This window comes from Mesitornis unicolor, unplaced genomic scaffold, assembly GCF_000695765.1.
Source record: "Mesitornis unicolor isolate BGI_N332 unplaced genomic scaffold, ASM69576v1 scaffold40444, whole genome shotgun sequence".
NCBI classification, from domain to species: Eukaryota; Metazoa; Chordata; class Aves; order Mesitornithiformes; family Mesitornithidae; genus Mesitornis; species Mesitornis unicolor.
Genome location: NW_010180138.1, coordinates 1 through 22,468, shown reverse-complemented (window position 1 = coordinate 22,468; position 22,468 = coordinate 1). Strand labels below are relative to the sequence as shown.

At 37.8% G+C, this 22,468-nt stretch overlaps 1 protein-coding gene across 1 annotated transcript; it reads right to left on the bottom strand.

The window, feature by feature from the left end:
• Positions 1 to 2,989: 2,989 nt before the first annotated feature.
• CD47 (CD47 molecule) lies at positions 2,990 to 19,361 on the bottom strand. Its single transcript, XM_010183018.1, has 10 exons — positions 19,019 to 19,361; positions 17,592 to 17,639; positions 15,585 to 15,674; positions 12,605 to 12,706; positions 12,120 to 12,212; positions 10,919 to 11,014; positions 9,142 to 9,234; positions 7,762 to 7,793; positions 5,615 to 5,639; positions 2,990 to 3,048 (listed from the first exon to the last, which is right to left on the bottom strand). Exons 1-10 carry the CDS (start codon positions 19,254 to 19,256, stop codon positions 2,990 to 2,992), a joined length of 876 nt encoding a protein of 291 aa, XP_010181320.1. The 5' UTR covers positions 19,257 to 19,361.
• Positions 19,362 to 22,468: the final 3,107 nt, after the last annotated feature.

Below are 22,468 nucleotides of genomic sequence, written 5' to 3'. Positions count from 1 at the left end.
TAGGGAAATCACAAGAGATTTCAGATCTTGCAGGAACAGACATGGTTCAAATCACTCAGAGGGAGCAGGGAATTGCCAATATTGTACCTGTTCTAGCAGGTCACCTCCACTGAAGGGGATGTGCGAGCGGAAACACTTCCAGACAGGACTTGCAGCCCTCTCTCGTGTGTCTGCTCTCAAACCACTGTCAAACACCATTTCAGAAAATCTGGAACTCACACAGCAGTGCTTTAGCAGCAACACAAGAAATCCTCTTCTCACAGAAACGTCCTTTCAGCGTTGCGAAGACTGGCTAGAAGAATGCGCTGCTCTGCTGTGTTTTTAAAGCTGCACTGAGGGTTTTCTCCCTCAGCGTACCCAGGTGACAACATTTAATGGCTGAAGTTGGTCAGCCCAATTCAGGTTGTTTGAGGGCAATCTACGTACTTTCTTCCCCAAGTGGATAACCTTTTTAAGGAAAAACACCAAGATCTCCCAACCAAAACCATTTGCAGCAGCCCAAGTAACACTGAGAGCATTCTTGTGTATCCAGTAAATGATCTGGGGGGAGAGAGGGTGTAAAGGCAGGCAAAGCAGGAGCTATGACTACGAATTTATGGAAGCAGTTATAGAAGTTCAATGTAATAGGAACAAGAAAATCTCTCACAAAAACAACTTAAAATGACTTTATTTTTAAAGTATATTAGAACAATATTTACAAAATCATGTTTCATAAATAAAAACATTTTCTTGGGTAAAGACTATAGATCTATAGATATTTAAAATGTCTATATATTTATATACACACACACACACACACAGAAATGGAAGCATACAGTTATGAACAACTTTGGTTTTCAATTACTGCTGGGAAAGGGCTGGGTGTATCAATGATTTTTTTTAAACTCTGGCTTTTAAATTTGTACCTACAAGAAATCCAGAGCAGAGCCCTCAACACAACAGGGTGGTGGGTTTCTCCCATTTCTAGGGCAACTGACTCTGCAGCCTGCACATAGCCACCGAGCTCCTCGTGTTTCAGCAATGCTCAGTAACAGCTCGGCCTCATCCCACAGCAACACAAACGGGTTCTACTGCAGCTTGCTTTACAGGAGTTTACATAAAGCTATTATATATACTGATTTTTATAAGGCAGAATACTTCAACAGATTTCCAGTTGGTTTGTTTTCTAATTCCTCGACTCCTCAACCATTAAATTTCCAGGGAGAATCACTAGTTATAAACAGGGAGCTCTGCATGGCACTTAATCAGGTAAATTCTTACCGTGAATTATTAATGGAGAGTAATCTCCCATCTTAAGGTAGAGATTGCTGTGATTATGGAAAAACCTGTATCAAACGATTCATATATAGGAGCTCAAATCTTATCCTTCTATTGACAAACTTCAAGGTACGAAAGTAAGTGGAAACCATACGTGCTTCTTAAATGTTTTAATCAGATGAATAACCCTCTTCACTGTGGCCAGTTCCACTGATTTTAGTGAGGGCTGGACCATGGGTTGCTCTAAGCAGTTCAGTCCTGCAGCCCTAGCAGAAGGACTGTTTATGAGAGTAAGTATTGTAAAATTGGATACCTCAATTTTATTGTGTTCAATTCTTGACGCAAGGTGTCTGCACTGAGACTTGGAGCTCAACATGCAGAGACTTGAATCCCTGCAACATGTACCCACAACACGCATATGAACCTTACTTTCTAACATCCAAATCTGACGCTTGCCAAATTACGCAGAATCTTTGAAAACATGGATTTTATTACATTACTGTTTGGCAACAGCTTTCCAAACGACACTTTAAATTGTTAGAAGGAGAAAATCATGTGTGCCTTTGAAATATATCACCTTACTACGAACAGGAGACATTATGAAGTTTTCTACAAAGTATACATAAAGTTCTAGAGAAGCCCACTATATTGAACAGCTCTCAAAACAGTTGTAAAACATGGTAAAATCTCATGGAATGTGCAAATCCTAGAAAATTGATTTTTACCTGTACCACTTACATATATACAGAAACTGAGCCTCCTCACTTCTCATTGGCTCCTCCTACTTATTTTCTATGTATTTGTGACGTAATGTAAGCATCACAAACGTGGGTCAAAAATCAAATAGCTTCTTTTTCCATTCAAGAAAACAGATTTTAAAACTCTGTCAAAAATACATTAAATAGGACAACTCCCATTTTTACGAAGCTTCAATGAGTTTTACAAATTCACTGAGTTAGGAAAGCCTGAAATTGCTTCCAGTACCACACACTGCACAACATGAACACACATGAGAACCACATTCAGCATGAAAATTACTAGCTGCTGTGCTCCATAATTCCAGTGCTGAATCAGGCTCCAACAGCTGAGCAGTTTCTCATCAAAGAATATGGAAGAGGCACGGAGGGCTCTCTCACTGGACTAAAATATTGGCCACTGGATCCTACACCACTACTGCCCGTGAAGAGGCATACCACCGTTTTGTGGAATTAGGAGAACTCAGTTAATAACTTAAGGAGAGCTGGAAGTAAACTTTGTCTTTACGCAACGTTGTGTATAAGCATTTGAATTTTTTTTTATAAAAGTTTTGCTGAATGTCAGAAAAGATGTGTTTGTACAATCTCTAACTTCCTGCTTGTATCATAGACATATGACCATACCTTGCCCATGCACACAAGTAAAGAAAACAATAGTCTAAATGGTATTGCAATCTTTGGGCTGAGCAGGCCCATTACCAAAGCAATGACTAATGATAAGTTTTTGAAAATAATACCACTAAGGATTACCGCAGGGAGACCTTGTAGTGGGCAAACAGTGCTTTTTTCTATTCTCACCCTCAACCATACCATATATATCATAACAAAAGAAAATAAAGATCACATGTGGGCAAACACACATGTTCCTCGCTACAGCTGCTGTGACTATAAAATTATATCATTTATATCCAAAGCACTTTTGCCACACATGCAAAACAACTAGTATCCTGAATTTCTTCTCTTTGAGTAGTGCATCTTCAAGGCCACGGTGTATCAACAACGGTGTACTTTTCACATATCACATAGTTCTGCAGTTCTGCGAATTAAAAGAAAAAAAAATTGTTTAGGAAGAGCAGCAACATTTCGTGCGGCCTACTCAAGTTACAGCTTAAAAAAATGACTTCGTTTTATTTCAAACTTTGAAAGCATGCATAGCACTCAAATAGTGGAAAAGAGTGCTACTAACAGCAAGTAATGTTTCAGCCTCTCTACAACACAAAAGTGGACACTGCCTTGGAGCTGAACTCATCAGCTGGAGTAAGCTGTAGGCTCCCAGCCTTAGCTGTCTGACCTGTCCTCTCTTTACCCCTAATGCTGGCTGTTTCTCACGAGCCATTTTGTGACAAGCAACAGCCACTTCTAAAGCAGGACTGACCTTCCACTCCCAACTAACAGGTATATATTTTATCAATGCAAAAGCGCTTATACTCTTACCGGTTTAGAAACTAATGCCATGACATATTTGGATGAATCATGCAGTAGTCACAAACAACATAAACGTAGCAGTACACGGTATTTGTTAGGAAGCCTGTTTTCAAAATTGGCTGCTACCTTTTTCCAAGTAGGGCTAACTAGTACCTCATTTATTGTCGCATTGTCAATTCATGCTTTCTAGAGGTGGCATGATACAAACATATTTCAAGTAAATTAACAGATTTAGAGTTACTTTACTCTTTATCCAGACCAGTAAAAAGTTGCAGTTCGATGCAGAAATACTAGGCTAAGGGTCAGGCTAGTGCTAGGCTAAGATTGCTCAGTTCCCAGGAAGAAACAGAAGTACCAATAGCACCAACAAGTGCTCTTTTATCATAATCCCATGAAAAAGTAGTACAGCTTCTGAACAGAAAAGAATCAATAAACAACTTTTCGTCTTCAAACCTGAGCATCTAATCTAAAATTTAAGCTCTTCAATGACAACTTAAATTTTAAGCTCTCTACGATCTGGCAAGGCAAACTCTGTTTCTCTTCTGATGGGTAAGAGATGAGCTGTGGGAACCAAGCAGCTTAGAAAACTTGGCTTTCCCCTTTTAGGAATACTGGGTCAAGTTAATACAGTTTCTCTCATTTCACGGCTCATTACATATTAGGAGTCTATTTACATGTAATCAGTGTTGCAATCTTACAGGCAGTTATAAATCAGAAACAACTAATCCCAGCATTGTGGACATTTCAAATTGAAATTAAATCTTAAATTAAGCCAGGACACCGCAACGCACATATCTTTGTTTAGCATATTTGGTACATCTTTAAACATAACCAACAGGCAGAAGGCCTGCACCTTTACATCTTAAAGTTCAAAATTCAGGTTTGACAAAAATATGCTGAAGTTAAGCAGTTATTAATTTTTATTAAGATGTGGTTCAGTTCTGTTCATTTTTAAACACTACTATCTAACCCTGAAAATAATAAAGAGTGAAATCTGATAGGAACACAAACAATCTAGCAAAACCCAGAGAATTTAAATAAGATCTAAAGGAGGGGAGGAGGAGAGAAAGTCTACATTTAAACTACTTTCCTGCGAACTTCCACAGGCGATCATCAATTAAATACATAAAGAAGGCTTTGTTATATTAGTAACAACAACAACAACAAAAATCCAACTAAAAACACCAAAAGAAATAGTCCATGCATCTTAAATACTATATAAGCATGCAGGAAGCATATAAAATATTTGACTTTCTACATTTGATCAGAAACATACTATTTAATAGATTTTCACTGCTTATAAATACACATTCTCCTCCTCTGTATGATACAGAAAAATATGTATTCTTTCTTTTCAGTGAAATATAATTTGAATAAAAACAGCACCTGCATGAAACCTGCCCTCCAAGTTTCATCATCACTAGGTAATTCTAAACATCAAAATCCCCAAATACATGTTAATTAAAATAATATCTGGAGATATACTCGAACTTACCATCATTCTAACATCACTCCTTTTGCATCTTTAAAAGCCAAGCAAATGGATTAGTAATGAGCCAGACAGAAAGAAATGCTTCATATTTAATACTCAGATTAATTCTAAAGTTTGGGTTGGAACTTGCTACTATTTGGCATGCCAGTTAGTGAACAGAATAGCAGAAAACCATGTATTTCAGAGTCATCCCTTTCTCACAGTCAATTTCCCCCATCTTAAGCGCTACCAGAGTATTCCAACACAAAGGCAGAGTTGCTCCAACCCACAGAAATACTCAAAGAACAGAGCGGCAAGGAAAGATTTTGCTATAATCGTAACCATTCCATCAAGCTAAATGCTCATGAAGAACTTAAACCAACTTTCAACTAACAACTCTTTTCCTCTTAAAAGCTGGACTTTTTGCAAAGCAAAGAGTGCTGATATAACATCCTGAGATATTAGATCTGCCCTAAAACAGTCACACAATGCCATTGGCTAGCAAGCACAGTAGCACAGAACAAGTTGTCTGGAGCTGCAGGCATAATTTCATCCAGGGATCAAACTCTTACTGACTCCCAGAGTCATCTAAGTTGACATACCCATTTGCCATCACAGGGCTCTTGTATTGAGAACTACAACTACTTTTTGACCTTGTTCTGTAATTAATCCCTTAATTAGAAGATAAGCCTTGAATGTCACCTACCATTTAGTGGTTCTTCTACAGCTTTCTGCAAAACATTTAAAAATATATATATGTATAAAAAGCCTTCATGTTTACTTTTGGCTCGCCACAGTTAAATTACTCTAATTGACATATACAGTAAGTAGTGATTCTACAAAAACGAAGAAAGCTGAGCGTTAATACAATTAATGACTAGAGTCCTGAAAAAATTTAAACCAGTAACTGCATTCTCCAGATTATTTTTCCTCTACTGTAAATTTTTCCTCAGATGAAATACCTCTAGGTGGCAGCAAAAGACAAGCAGATACTACTTTGAGGCTCTAAAATTCGATTATTTCTGAGATTTGATCAATGGTTAGTAAGAAAGCAGCACGATTTAAAAAAAAAAAAAAAAGTAGCCAAGCAATCAAGTGTCATGTCCTCAAAAGGAAATACACCATGGTTGTGCATTTAGTCTGGTAGACAGTCATCAGAAACAACACACGCAATCTACAGAAACATTTAAAAAAATGAAAAAAAAAATCAGTAATTGGTTAAGATGGCAGAATTCAAAATATGCACCTTTTCTCCCTCAGACTCACGAAAATAACAAGCATAATTTTGTAAGTGTGCCCCAGTGTCAGAATTAAGCACTTCACGGATATTAAGGTTTCCATAGTCTTTAGATTACACAGAATCGAAGTGTATTTTCAAAATTACTTCACCCCTATTTATTGCCTCAAAGTACATCAATATATACTGAACAGCCCTTGATGGAAATGAGCAACATATTAACCCACTTTATTTTCCACTAGGTCCTTTCTGTAACTTCTATAAGTTCATGGGCACAAATTACAGTACTGGAATTCCTCTGTAACTGATACTCCACTAACTGCAGCTGCAAGAACCGTATTTTTAGTGGCTGAGATTTCCAGTGACCTTTAAGTTTTAAAAATTTCTTCTGATTTCATTCCTGTCTCCAATTCAGAGACTAACATGGTGTTCACTACTATGTAAGTGTGGCTATTTCTTTGTCAAATCCTCGCTGCAGTGAAAAACCACCTTGTGAAGAGAAGAGCTCATAAAGAGAACAGAATTTCACAAAGGATGTTGTTTAGCACGTTGGCTTCTATTTCAAAGCTTATTTAAACCAAACATCAAATTAAAAAAAAAAAAATCCCCTCTTGTCCTGTTTGCTTCCATTCTACAAGTAAACACGACCATGTTAGACAAAGGTAAGACTGTTTTGAAAGAAATGTATCTGTAATATATTTCTCAGCCCATTTTTGTAACATAATGAACTTTGTGAATCTTTTTTATTTTATTTTTTTTAAACTCCATTCAGTTACATTCCTTCCATAAGTAAAGAGATCAATCCTCTGAAATACTATTCCTTAAGATGAAAACGGATGAGAAAAGCAAGGAAAAAATATTTTGTGACTCTATTTGCTTCTGCAAAACTCCAGAAACATCCGGCACTGCATAAGTCCATGAAAATTACTCTTATAGGAACGATTATGCCAGAATTAAAAAAAAGAACACCTGACTGAAAAACCTCCTTCAAAAACCAAAGTGCTTTTCCATTTGTTCTGTGTGATCTAAAGACAGACCCTCTGCTCTCAGATGGTCTCATCAAATTAAGGGGCATTACAGGAAAATAAGAGAGAAAAAAAGATCAAGGCTATAGCATATGTATAGCTTGGAATTCAAGAGAATATTAAAGTGTTCTGGTGTAAAAGACCATAGGGAAAAAAAAAAACAAGTCTTTGTTATAAGCCACCTAGATTTAAAAAAAAAAAAATCTATGGTATTCTGCACTCATCTTAATGAAAAGGCATTTTCATTAAGGTGAGCAAAAGGTCTTTACAAATTCAAGCGAAAGAGCACATTGTAAAAACACCAAACTTCTCTTCACATCCACCACCTTTTTACGACAGCCCTTGAAACTCCATTTGGGGACAACAGTTGGAGTAGCTGTTAGGTCACAGTGGCAATTACAGTACTAGAGACACACTCAATAGGGACAATGAAGACCACCAACTCACTCAACATTAGACATCTGTTACACAGCCAGAACTTTTGCTTGCTACCAACCTGGTCTGAATTCGAACTAGTGAAGAAAGGTTCAGTATCTCACTACAATCCCCTGAGCCATCTAGTCACCCCAAATTTATTAATTTTAAGCTTACCCCTGGACGAGGATGATCTTTCATGCTGGAACCTAAAATAATTACAAAAAAGTAACCAGGCAGGTGAATAAATGTCATGATCAACCAAACAAAAATATCTACTGATAGAAACTGGAACAGTAGCAACACACAAAATTGAAACTTCCTCTATCCAAAACTACTTAATATGACAATATGCAAATTCTTAAAACCTCTAAGCACTCCTCTGTTTAGGAACTAAATTATTTTATCACGTATAGTCTGTGAATTGTCCCACTCATGGATTCAGCTCTAAAAATGAATTATGCTGCATACTACTCTTTGTGCTTATTTCAGTGTGCTGGAATCTACCTTAGCAGTTTCATTTGACTTCTTCAGCCAGCATAATTAAACTAGAAACGCAATATTTATGCAGACCATTAGCACACAGCATCAGAGTCACCTGTACAAGTACTCCAAGCTCAATAAAAATTACTTTTGTCATTGTGAAAAGACTTGCTTCACCTTTGTTACATTTTTGACTTATCTTCATCTATCTCAGGTACCAAATACTGGGCATTCTGCTTTAATTTCTTCTTTAACGGAAATCCTCCCTCTCTCAGGGTCTGTTATTTCTGACCATGCCCACACATGGTGTACACATACTAGACCTGCAAGACTGCACGGTTCAGTGCAGATTAAGGACTGCGCTGACTACAGACACATCAGCTTGAGCATGGAAGCAATATATCCTCAATTGCATGCTTCTGCGTCCAAACTAACAAGCTGTTTGAAAAGCCTTCATGCACAGCTTGAAACAAATCTATTTGATATCTGGGGAACAGACCAGTTTCTAAAATAAAAGTATTGCTATTCTTTGCTCCTGGCTTTTAAGATTAAGGGTAAGAAGATACAAGATTCACTAAAAACAAAGGTGTGCATTCAAATTGCTCTTATTTTAATCTCCTTCTAACCAGTGGAAATCTGTAGGCAAATTTTGCCTCTTTAAATTCCTACTTTGACTAGTTTATGTCTGCACCATCCCATACTCCACTGTATAGAATCCTTGGAATCATTTTGTTCTCTGCTCTAAGCTTCAGCTAACCAACTGTGTAAATGCAGAGCTTAAACAGCAACATCCGTCCTACAGTTGAAACACTCTTAAGTAACCTCTCTGTGTTGATCTCAAGACAGTTTATTATGATAAGCTTTAAATTTTTTTACTCAAGATTCTCCACAAGCTCTGTGAAACAAAGCAAATACGTATGGAGAACTTTTTACTAGTTTCTTAAACTACATAACTCAAATCACACCTTACGTTCAAATAAGCAGTCTACCTCTGAAAAGTACACTAGAGAAAATTGCTTTTCTGAATATTTAAGCGCTAAAAAAAAATAATGCCAAATATTAGGCGCTACTTACCCATAATAAACACGTAACCCAGACTAAGCAAAGTTGCAATACCCATAATAGCTAAGCCAGCAATCACAACAGACCCATGTAACGGAGGACAGGCTGTTAAAAACAAGATAAAAGAAACTGTATCATCTGACACAAGTAAAAGCATAAACTTTCATATATATAACTGAATACTACAAGAAAACCTGATAAAAACAGATGTGATTAGTTTCTCTTTCAAAGCTATTCCAGACCTACGTTTGCATCTTTCTTTTTCTGTATACATTCTCTAAGGATAGAGGCATTTACTGATTTATCCTGCTCAGCTGTACTATTCTACTACAGTTCAGCTATTCTACTGTCACTCACTGCAACTGACAACATTCTATCTTTAATTGTATTTCAAATTTAAATTTATATCTTCAGTCCCAATTGTTTTGAACTATAATTGCAGATTAGATTACTGAATGTAATACTATTACTGATAAAACAGGGTAAGAAAAGGGAAGAAGGAAGCAGAATAAGAGGGCAGTTCTGAGGCAAATCCACCACAGGTAACAGGAACGCTCCATGTTTTCAGGGATATCACGAGCAAGCACAGGCTTTTTTTTACAACCTCACCATAGTTCACTACAGAAACTTCTTGTTCTCTGATCTCTGTTTCCAGAGACCCAGGGTCACTACAACTGAGCTCAACTTTGGATAAGCTGTTTCTGCTGACAATTAGGGTAATTTAGCTAAACTTCCAGAGATACAAATAACATCTGCCCTGTATGATCTTTGAAAAGGGCACCCTGAAAAACTAGGGAGACTTTCCATTTGAGAGCAGAATAAAACCATACTCCATTTAGTATTACTCCAGAGGATTAATGCTTTACCAGAAATCTCACATCATTTTATTTTACTATTACATTTGACAACACTTAGATGCTCCTTACCAATACTTCTGTAAATAATAAACAATAAGCATAGCTCCACTGAAAGATCTATCATTTCACCCAGATTAGACAAACCCTTAGAAACCACTTTCAGGAAAGCTAGTTTTTCTTAAAACCCCATCAAATAAAACTATTAAAATGAAAAATGTCTCTACAAAACAATAAATCAGGAGTATAAAGTACTTCCAGTAAGCATGGGTATGTACACTAGTACTAAATATACTGCCAAGGGTGCCCAGACCTAAATTCACCCTTTTCTCTGCTGTGGCATTTTCTAGTGGGCGAGATGGAAGGCAGGCATGGGACAACCAGACTTAAAACAGTCCAAGAACACTTCAAAGTTTACTGTCTCACCATTTGCCCTCTTAGGCTGTTTCAATGGTATCGGTTTCCCAGAGATTCTGTTATCAGTTGTGCACAAGTGGAGATTAACTAGAAATTTCTGATTTATTCACTGAACATGAGATTATTATTATGACTCTAGTTTAGTTTCTGAATACCTTAGGCCTCAGTAAGAATAACTGTGATAAAGGTCAATGCTGGATTTGAATGACTCTTAAGGGGAATAAATGTTGCAAAATTAAAACAATTAACTTTTTTTTTCCCTCCAAAGCAAGTGCTCATAGAATGCCATCATGCTGGATATAGTCATACTAATGAAACTGATAAAGTACTACTGCCCTTGGGCTATTCTTCTTTCACCAGACAAAAATGCATTAACACAGCAGTACTAAAGTACTTTTACGGATGTTACTTGCTAACGCTCAATGGGGGGAAGGCATTTTTACAGCATTTTAGTGTTACAAATAACCATCAGGTATAGTCAAAAGTAAAAATAATTTGACAGAAGAGAAATTGCTTACCTGAGACACACAGTGCAAAACCAACCACAGCAACTATATAACCAAGAACCTGCAAACCTATCAGAGCAAATGTTGCTTGTGGCAGACAATCGAAAACTGGGAAAGACAGAAAGAGAAACAAATTATAATTTTTGAAGTTTAACTACGGAGACATTAAAGGTAGATCATTCATCTAAAGCCATAAATCAGATTCTCCTATATTCTAAGCTCAGCGAGCCAGTGCGATAACAAAACTCCCAAGTTGTGGTAAGGGGCCTCAAACAAGAACTCACTCAAGGAGATTATTTTTGTAACTGTGACACATACATCCTGGTACAGATACATCCTAGTACATTCTGAAGGACTGCAGATAAACCAGCAGAACACGGCCTGGGACTAAGATAAGGGAGCTGAGGAAAAGTTACGGGGTCAGGAAAGATATGGGAGAAGGACTCGGAGCTCATGGAAAGAACAGCAAGAATGCCTCTTCAGAGCCACAGGGGACCACCAGAGACCACCAAAGGACCCCCTGTACGCAAGCACAGTTGGATCCAAGAATGATTCAGCAGATGTTTAAGTGTAGTATAATTATATTTGAATTTCTACCAATCACTGTAACTTAGATTAGGCAATCCTTAAACTTTTGTGTATAAATATGCCAAGAAAAGTGCCAGTAGTCATGCGAGCTTGGATAAAAGCTTGGTGTAAATCATGCCCCTTGCACCCAACACTGAATAAAGAATGGCTGCTTCTTAATGCTATGTTGGTGTTAAGAGGCTTTTCTATTCCCGACTTTGGTGACAAAGTCACTGCAAGTCTCTCAGGGTTCTTATATGTATATGCACACAATCAAAAATAGATGTATATACAAATAAACCTGTAAACAAACCACAAGTGGAAAAAACTAAACACACACATTCTGAGAATTAGTTATTCATCCTAGTCCCATGACCCAGGAAGGAAGAGCAGGACTCACTCAGATGTCCTACCCTAAATCTCATTTTTCAAGCAGGAAACTTATAGTTCCTTCCTGAAGCACACACAGGTTAAACTTTTGTTTTGAGATACTAGGAAGGTCATGAATCCAGGATGCTATCATAGCACCTATTTATAAAAATGAAAATAGTTTGCAGGGCAAATTATAGATTAGGGGAGGTGGGTGGAAGGAAGGGAGCTCAGTTTTTCTATCAGTATGTTCTTGAGCTAGTGAGTAAATACTCACCCATTCCAAACATGAAGTATTGAAGCAGTACCACAATCACAGCAGGGATTACAATTAGGCCAAGACCAGCTTGATTCTGTGCAGTATAGCCATCTGCAAACAGCGGTATGGAAATTAGTAAAACAGAAATCCTTGATTGGAATAAACCACAAAGCAAGAAATGCAAATCGTTAGTATCATCAGGATTTTTTGGGTCCAAAAAAAATCCCACTGAAGCATCAGAAGTCACTCCTAGCCTCTAAAATTCACTCAAGGTAGCAAGACAGAAAATAGAAATAAATTTGGAGTCTATATCTCCCCATGATCATCTGAGGGCCTGACAACCACAGTGCTGTTTCTGTTGTAATTCTACAAATTTACTTTTTTTCATTTTAAAATTAGTAGATGACACTTAATAGGTGGTACTAACTTCCATACTACTCATGGAAGAGATTAATCTGTGCTTCCATTCCCCTAAATTAGGAAGGCAATTTTAATACACTTACCTTGGGCAAAAAGAATAGTGCCTACAACAGCAGAAACTACGATGATGATACCTGCTGTAATAGTGACCGTTTTCTTCTGAGGTACGATTTCATATTTTAATGCTTAAAGACAAAACAGATAAGAGGAAAACAGTAAGACATGCAGATTCTCACAAAAATACTCAGATTTTATTATTAGGACGTTTGTCATAAAAAAAGAAACAAGCTCCTAAAAAATTAGACTATATATATTACCAATATTTCAGTTGGTTTTATTGTTTGATATGGTTAGTATGGCTTACACAGATAAATGAAACCTGGCATTGGTGTTCTAGTCAAATTCTTAATTCTACCTTCCATACAATTTAGGTGATATGTTACCAAAATAACTCTGGGACATGGTACAGGTTAATTCAAGTACACGCACTACTGACATTTGAATAAAGTTACAGTGAATTTGTCACTCAGGTGAGCGTCAAGCAGGGATTTAGAAATTCCAGGTTTAATTCTCTTCCCCATGACACTGAGCTCAGGCATATCACCCCCATCCCCTAGGGGAAAGGGTGATGTTCCCATCTCACCAGAATGCTTTGAGGATCAGTTGTTATGGGATGGCCTACATATCCAGAAGCCATTGACAAGATTAATTTTCAGTAAAACCACACTGATAAATAGCTGCCATGTCAGAAATGGTTGATACCAGTGGAGGGTTTCAAAGCAGCAGCATTTTAGTAGTCTTTGGAAAAGAAGGAACAGTACAAATACAGTATCATAATAAGCACTGTTTGTTTCTGCCTTACACACTGCTAAAAGCTAAGACACAAAAACAGCAGCTCTTGCTTCAAGCCTGAAAATTAATATACCAACAACCTCAGTACATATTGAAATTGGTAGAGAACAAACAAATAGTGTAAGTAACTTTAAAAACAACAACAAACAAACAAACAAGGAGCATGTATAGAATTAAAATGCACTGTGTTAGCACACACAAAAAAATCAGTAGGATACAGTAAATATTCTAGAGGGCAGGTATGACAAAATCTTTAGTAGTATCTTATCTATGGAAGGCTTAAAGAATCCCTCTCTTGTAACTAAAACTCCATCTTTCATTATATTCACATTGCCTAACACAACAGGATCCCAGTCATACTATTAAGTACTAATGTCATTGAAACCAAAAGCTAATTTGGAATAGTAGTAATATTAAAAACTTCCACAGTATCTATACTGGAAATTCACTTTTTTGTGAACCATACAAAGTAAACAGTAAGTACATCCACATTTATTAAGTTAGAGGTAGCATGATTACTTTTCTCCACAGAGGTGTCAGACCTTGCAATAAAGTGCAGTGATGCCAGAAAATCCAAGCAGGCTCAACTTACTTCCGTAAAATGACAGCGCTTCTCCATGGCTGTACCCATGCTTACTTCAGGACAACTATTACTTGCCTATCAAAATGCTACAAATGTTAAAGTTCTACTACGAATGCAAGCCAATGACAATTCCTGAACATATCAGACACTCCTAAACCATTATAAACAATAATGAAAATCAGGAATCTGACACTATGGAAATAAAAAAATTTAAAAAAATATATTAACATCCAACTTCTGACCATGGATGGACCTTTGAAGAGTCACATACTACTTTCAGAGAGTCATGAAAAGGTAACAAAGGAAATTATATATAAATGGCTGAATACATATGTGATTACTATAAATCACTCTGAGTGCACTTTTCTGAGTTCCATTTCTTATGGACTGAAGTCCAAGCAGAATTTTTTGGGGTTGTTTGGGTTTTGTTGGTTTTTTTTTTAGAAGTCTACAAATTGAAAAAGACTAAAAAAACCTCAAAGACTGATGTAATAAATTATAATAAATTCAACAGGGAACCATCTGAAAGACCAGGACATAAAGCACACTTTACAATGCATAGATGTTGGACCCCAATGTATAAAGAATATCTGATGTCTGACACTGGTGAATGTATTGCCTCTAAAAACATTTAACAAAATCATTTATGTTGGTATTAAATGATAACTCGACCAGTGCTAACGAACAATTTTACATTAAGAAGAGAGCATCATCCTTCTCTAATATTGATTTTATGACCATAAAATGAGACACGTTTCTGTTTCTAATGATTCAATGTTATGGTGAACCAACAGTGAAGAAAAGCTTCCTTGTTCTAACCAATGACAGGAGACATTATCAATGATACCCCACCAAAATTACATACATGTAAAAAAGCTCATCATTTGCACCAGTACTGGCAGCAGAAACATCACCACATGACAGAGCAGCTCTAAACAGTCCCTTTAGGCTACACATCATCTCACACCTTTGCCTACAAAGACATACAGCTACTAAAAACCTTAACCTCAGGAAGCAAGCCCTGGCCTCCAAGCAAGCACACAGACTGGCCCAGATCTCACTGCTTAGAGCTAGACCCCCTTCAACACAGCACCTGCATCTACACTGTGTGACTGGGGCACTACGTGGCACACTGAAACCCGAAAACACACATTTTTTTTATGAGGTCATGGTTTTTTTCAGTTCAAAGGTCCCAAACTCTGCAAACACTAAGCCAGAGTTGTGTTTTCATAGCTTCACTGAAAAGGAAATGGAAGACTACGCAGCACAAAAGAGTGTAGCCTAGTGTGCTCTTACTGACCAAGCCTGTAAATAACAGTGCTTATTATAACAATCTTGAGAACTGTATACGAGTGAACTCTCCCATGGTGTTCACTGACTTGCCAAAAGCAAGCTCAAAAATGAACGTACGTAACACAATGTGGATGATCAGAAGAGGATTCCAGAGCAAATCAAACAGAGGTATTCGACAAGCAGACATACCACTCCTCCGTGTATTATCTGGATCAATTCTATGACACATCTTTTAAATGCAAGCACCATCTTTCATCTTACATGGATGCCTTTATGCAAGCAAGTCATTTTAGGACAAATCAATAATTGCAAAGAATTAGAGAGTCAATACTTACCAATAACACTTAACTGAGCTGCACACAAAATAATAACCGAGATCAGCAACGCTATGATGATAGCCCTTTCCACTAGAACGAACCATGATCCTAGAGAATAAATGAAGAAGAATGGTAGGAAGAAAACAAAACCTGAGCTTGTTAGCTTTGCATTTATTGCTCCTTTTATGTTATGCTCTAGATTGCTCAATACTGTATGTAACAGTTAGCCTTAAGAGTTATAATAGGCTAAGAAAGCTATGAGTTCTACCTGTGGATTTTTCACTCTGATCTTACGTGTGACAACCTATCTTTTCTGTATTTCTAGTTACACTGACATTCTCCAAACTGGAGGTCTTAACCTCCACTGCAGCAGAGGGTATGTTTATAGCTTTGCGTGGCAGTACAAGCTAGTTAGCTTGCAGAACCACAACAGCAAAGTAGAACAGAAAAGCAATGTATTTAGGCTAAGCAGGGAAGCTGGGCAAGATATTGAGTCCAATTTGATGCTTCCCTAGCTATTCTATTCTACCTCCAACTGCTCTAATTCCTGAAGAAATCCATATGTATGATGAGGAATATAGGATCTAACCTATATGTAAGAAGGAAACACTGCTTTGTTAATTTTAGAAATCACACATTTTCCTCTAGGCCTTTCCACCATCATCCATTTAGCTCTTTTTCCCCGTGCATCTTGGGATGCCTTAGGCTGTTCAGTCACTTGTGCTCTAAGACCGTGTGAGCCACCTTCCAACGTAAAATTCTGAAAATATCTCCACTGAACTAGAAAATGCAGTTGATTCTTGCATCTCTGCTCATAACTACATTTAGACTCACTCAGTGGAATCCAAAGTCTCTATTTCTTACATTATACTTGCCAGTGTTCCTCTGTCTGCACACTTGCTTCCAAATAAATTTCTAATATTCATCTAGATGCATACTCCTTGCACTTACTCTCCATATTTAATAGTTTTATCTGCAGCTCAAAAAAACTGGAATTAGGTAGCAATACCTCACAACTTTCAATGACAGGCAAATACCTTGAGAAGTTTTAAATTCACAAATTTCCCTCTTCCCCTCCTGCCCCCACAAGGGGTCATAGAAGATACTGTGGTTACAACATGAATACAAGGCAATCAGAAAACACACTACTGGAGGAGTACCTGCCAGCTTCCTTATCAGCAAAAGAAGCCTAATTCAATGAATTGTTTAAAGGAAGACTTTTAGCTTTATATGCATTTTCAAAAAAGCAGCTAATATTGAACAGTAACTTCAATGCACAGTTGCCATTCTCTAGATAAGCCGAATTCTACAGGCAAATACCAGCCAAGCTATTAAATGTAACTAAGAATCATCAATGAATTGAAAGTATCTGCAAGCCGAGACTCTAAAGCAGCTTCACTTCCTCTGTAGTGCTTCCAGATGACACTACCAAGTGTTACAAGTAGAAAAAAAGAAAAAAGAAAAAAGAAAAAAAGAAGAAAAAAAAGCAGCAGCCATGAAGCCTGGTATCTTATAGGACTTCAGCATGCAACATGGAACCTGTCACTCTCCTGTGAAGATAACTGAACAGGAAAGTGTGCCCAAAGACAAGGGAACTAGCATATAAATTTTGCTCACTCTGCTACCCACTTCCTAAATGAATTCAGGAGTTGAGCAAAGTGAGCTGGAGAACAGTTGGCTCTCACAGGACTACCTTTGTAAAAGCATCACTTGGAACATATTAGTAGTGACAGCATGAATTCATTGCTCAGAAATGACAGTGTGAAGATTGGTACAGTATTTCCATTATTCACTAACCTTTTTCAAAATTCACTTGCTACACTTCCTTCTATTAGCTTATTACCTCAAGAGTCTCTCTAGAGCACTGAGGAACAAACAGCAAAAAATTAAGCAGAGGAATTTAAAGAGATAACAAGTAACTGTTTTAACTTCAGCTAAACCCTTAAACATAAGACTTAATTTTACATTTTCTAGCATATACTCTCAAACCTAATGTGACCTCGCAACTATAAAATCTTCACCAACCACATTTTTCCTTTGGTGTTGGGGTACTTTCCTCGTCGCAACTGTCAACTAGAAAATGAAATTGGAAAAATTACATCAGTTTCCTGCTTTGTAGTCTTCATAACGCTTTCTAAATTCTAAACAAAGTAAAAATAAAACAATAAAACTCACAAACGGGACTTGATTCTACTACACCCTCAAGCCTTGTTTTGTCTTCTAATGGTTAACACTGACTAGCAAAAACAGTCCAAAAAGGCTGAGTGAGGAAGAAGTTACAAGAAGGAAATTGTCTGTACCTTTTCTCCTGTTTCTGCAGTGTTCTAACAACTGAATGATTTTGTAGAATTCTCACTCTACTCTTTCAGTGGCTGTGCCCCTCTCAGTCCATTTCAGAATCACATTTGTTTTGCAGTGTATATGGTTAACTCAACAATTAGACCCAATTGCGAATTACACAGCTGCTTGCAGCAGGACACACGTAACATCTGTTTGAGCTTCAAAAATATTTAATGACAAATGCAAAAACTAATAGCAAAAACGTCCTAGGACAATTCGACAGTGGTAAGACTGCCTGTGCTACACACATGTAACATATTCAGTGCTTCTGAGCAGCTTTCCAGAAGGAAGGAGCAAGTCTCCTATGCAGAACAGATGAACAATACACACATATGTTCAGTGAAACTCTCCCTTCTGCAGAATACTAGACAGACTGCACATGTACAGCAGACCCCATCTAAAGCGCTAGAGCACATGGGCTGCGTCTGACAAGATAAGGTAAAAGCCACAAAGTGGATTTCTCACTAAATGAGAAATTCATCACTTAGTCACTATTATTTTAGTTTAATGTAGTCTTTTGAAGAAAATGCTAGACATTTAATGCTAGGCATTTAATGCTAGACAACCATTAAAAAGTTACCATCCTGTAGCAGCATTTTCCGCCTCTCTGGAAAACTGCATACTTTCAGATTAAATTTTAGAGCTCTTACAGTATTAGTTCTATCTGTAAATTTTCCAGCATAGCTAAAGCCTGCTAGATGCAATTCATCAAAGAAAAGATCTCTGCAGCCACTGTGATGAATGTATACATTTCAGTGTATTTACTAAGACATCAGGAATACGTTGCAGTATGTAGTGCAATTATGAGCATGCAGAAAAATATCACCAACTGTATCATCTAAAAGATGTGGGAAAGCACAGATTTCATTGAAAGTGATCTTCAGACATTATAGAACAAAAAAATGCGTTCAGATCTTTCCCACAGAAGCAGTTCCCCATGACTTAACCACAAATAGATCACATTAGCATTCAAGTTAGAAGGCCTGGGCGCTATACTTTTTGTATTTTCAATTTAAAGTAATGCATTGTCATATACATTAAATTTCTCTTTCCCATAAGATTTTGCTTGTTTCCTCTCCCAGCAGATTCTAAAACAATGGCAGGCAACTCACCCGTGTGGTTTCTAAGTTCAACTCTTGTCTCTCCTTCTCTGCTTGATTCTGTTACTTCACAACTGTAATTTCCAGCATCTGCTTCTGCACTGTTAAGCGTTAAAGAGGCAACACCCTTGGGTAAATCAGCTTGAGATACTAAGTTAGCTGATGAAAACGCTGGATCTTTGAAAAATTCCACTTTTCCTCCATCAAAAGAAAAAATTCTTTTTCCTTGTTTTTTCCACGTAACAAACATGACAGATGCATTGTTCTCCTTTAGGTTAGTCACATAGCAAGGTAAAATGACAGTTTTATTACAGATAGTTCTTTCAACAACATCTGTCACATTAAATATCAACTGGGCAGAACCTGTAAAGAAAAATGAAAATTGACACATTCAGAATTATTTCTTAATACACAAGAGAAGAATGAAAAAAGAATTACAACATATGACTTGGGAAAACAAACCAAACTCTCCCACAAAACCACCAAAAGAGAACCATGCTTTAAGGGAGGAACAAAGAAAGGCAAAAAGGCAACATTATAATTCTGTCACAGCCCCTCTACACAGACTTAGCCACTCTTGCATCCATTTAATGCATAGATAACATAACCTATCATTTAAAAAAAAATAATAATAAAACTTTGGGCCGCTACTTACTTGGATATCTCCCCTAAAGTACCATACGGAGAAATACTGCGTTAAGGCCTGCAAAGCAGAAATCACATTAACCACAGGTTGTCCCACTGATGTTCAGACTTCTGCTGATCACATGGGTATCTAAAAACGAAGGTCCAGGCTTCAGCTCCACACAAGCGTCTGTTACAGTTCGTTAAGTACACGGGTAAAAATTCTACTGTTACACTCGAGAGAAGGCAGGCAGGGCAGCAGTCAACCAGGGTTTGGCATTTGTTCCTTCTTGTCTCTGAAGGTGGAGCCAAATGCCCATAGGTTTAGATCATTTCTTGCAAATTCTCTCTCATTTCCTTTCCAAAGGAGGAGGTGCACACACACCACCATATATTAAGTAAGATCATAACTTGGTATTTAAGTGTATACACAACAGAACTGAAAATGGAGAATTTGTAGAGTGTCCTGTATTATATATCGTTATGAATAATGGTACTAACAATAGCATTCAATGCAGGTAATGAAAAACCACCACCACAGAGGACTGTTTCCACCGCTGTTTTATATTTCTCTCCCACACTGCACCACAATCCTAAAATGGGAGTACTGACTGAACACTGTTTCAAGACAGACCTAAACCCTATGCCAAGGTTTTATCTGAAATGAAGACCCATTCATCAGTTCTTGATAATATCAAAAGTTATAACATCAGTATTTAAATTACATCAGGAACCAAGACAGGTTACTTAAACTAGCTTTACTGCAAAATATGAAGGCTTTGAAGCCTTTATTTTCTATAGTTTTCCTCCTTTCTGTGAAACTGTAACTCAGTTTAACAGCTGTCCTCCCCAAAGTCTCAGTGACATTAATCATTCAAAATGTTTGACTATATCCACCTGATAAAACCAAATATGGGAAAAGACGTGTACTGTAAAACAAGACTGCAACCCCTAATACTGTAAGCACACAAACTTACACACTGGAGTAGCTCCAGTGACTTTGGTGAAACTACTGGTATTCACATGTCTAAATCAGCTCAGAATTGTGGCATGTATTTGATGACTAAATTCAATTACAGGAAATAAAGGAGGAAAAAAAAGAAAAATAAAATCTGTAACAGTCAAGTCACTATTTGCTGTAGCTCACCGTTTTCAAAGCAATAGTCTCAGATCAAATTACTAGTGAATATCAAAAGCTTCTATGAACTCACTAAATATGCATTATGCATGACAGCAATTAACAATGAGGAAAGAATTATTTTCTGGTTTACTCATTGTGTTGCATTTTTTTTAAACCGTACCTCAGAAAATAAAAGTAACAAAAGTAGAACAAAGGGAAACAGCACCCAAACCACACACCAATGACAAATAAAAGCACACAATTAAAAGCTGGAGTGCTTCAGTGGTTCCTCCTGAAATAAATTTCACGTTTGTTTTACTTTAACAGTAGTACCTCACGATAAAAGGTTTCTGAGTATGGGGTTGTTCAGTTTGGGGTTATTTTTTCTCCTCCTTTAGAGCTAGCACATGTACACTTTGAAGAAAGAATTTATTCTCCCCTGGCTCCATCACTGAATAAAGCAATTTTCAACTAAAGAAAGCAACTATACTTCAAATATTTACCAAAGCAAATAAAAAACATTCATCTTGAAGGAATTTAAACAAATTGATCACGATTTTCTCACTAGTACCAGCAGAGAATGGCAGGGAGCTGTAAATTATCAATTCCACCGATTTGGTATTGTGTAGTCTATGAGAGCTGGCATATTTTGCCTGAAGCCAATTAAGAAGTACTCATGTGAACTGCTCCACCAGCTGAGCGCTGGGGAAATAACGAGCAGGCTGCAGACAGGCACCAGCAGAAGCACACAGCCAAATATTTGTGGGTTTTGTCCTCTGCAAAGCTGACTGCTTTAGCAGAAAGGGTTAAAGGGCTGCTATCTCACTAAAGGGAACCTGACTGCTTACTACAGATGATATTTCCACTATCAATTTCCCACGGTCTTCTCGCAGTATGAGGAAGTCATCAGAACCCTTTGGCAATGGTTCCCAAATCCTGAAGGCAGTGGACTACTAGGTGGACTCCTAGCCTCAAACTTTCTCGTGGACTATTGGCATAGAGGTGGGGCAATTTTAGAGCCTTACACTAAGCAGTCTAGGGGGGCTGCTTCTGAAGAATATGCAGTTGTGAAGCTGCCACAGTAAAGTTGTTTCAAATGACATATGCAATGCAAATTCAGGAACACTGTCAGAACTGGCTAAGCTTGGTAGTTGCACCTGATGGACACCTGACATTTCTCACCAACTACAAAACATGCTAGGGCACTTGACATTTCAGGCAGCTTCCTGCTAACTCAGGTGCTCAGACATGAACTTAAATAGCAGCTTTAACCAAGCAGGTTTAGATATGCTGCTTACTAGCAGAAGGACAATCTAACATTTGTACCTCAGTTAAAGTGTTACAATTTTTTTAACTCTCCTTCCCGCCACCGAGTTTCTTCTCGAGGCCCAGAAAAAATAAGAAGTTAGACTGCGAGACGCCATTTACACATCAGTAACACCCCAACTTTTTTTTCAGATCAAGAAATGCCACCATCCCGAGAAGCCGCACAGCAGACGACCAGCTTGCTCATCGTTATTTCGTCAAGAAAGCACATCAAGCTAAGCTGCCCTAATGCGACTGGACGCAAGAAGACGAGGAGCTTCGCGCTGGCCACGGCGTCCCTTCCTCTCCCCCGCAACTTCTGCAAGCGGCAACCCACCCCCAATCCCGGGGCGGGGAGATGAGGGAAGCTGTGAGGCGCTGGGCTGGAGGAGCACCCCCCGCAACGGATGGCG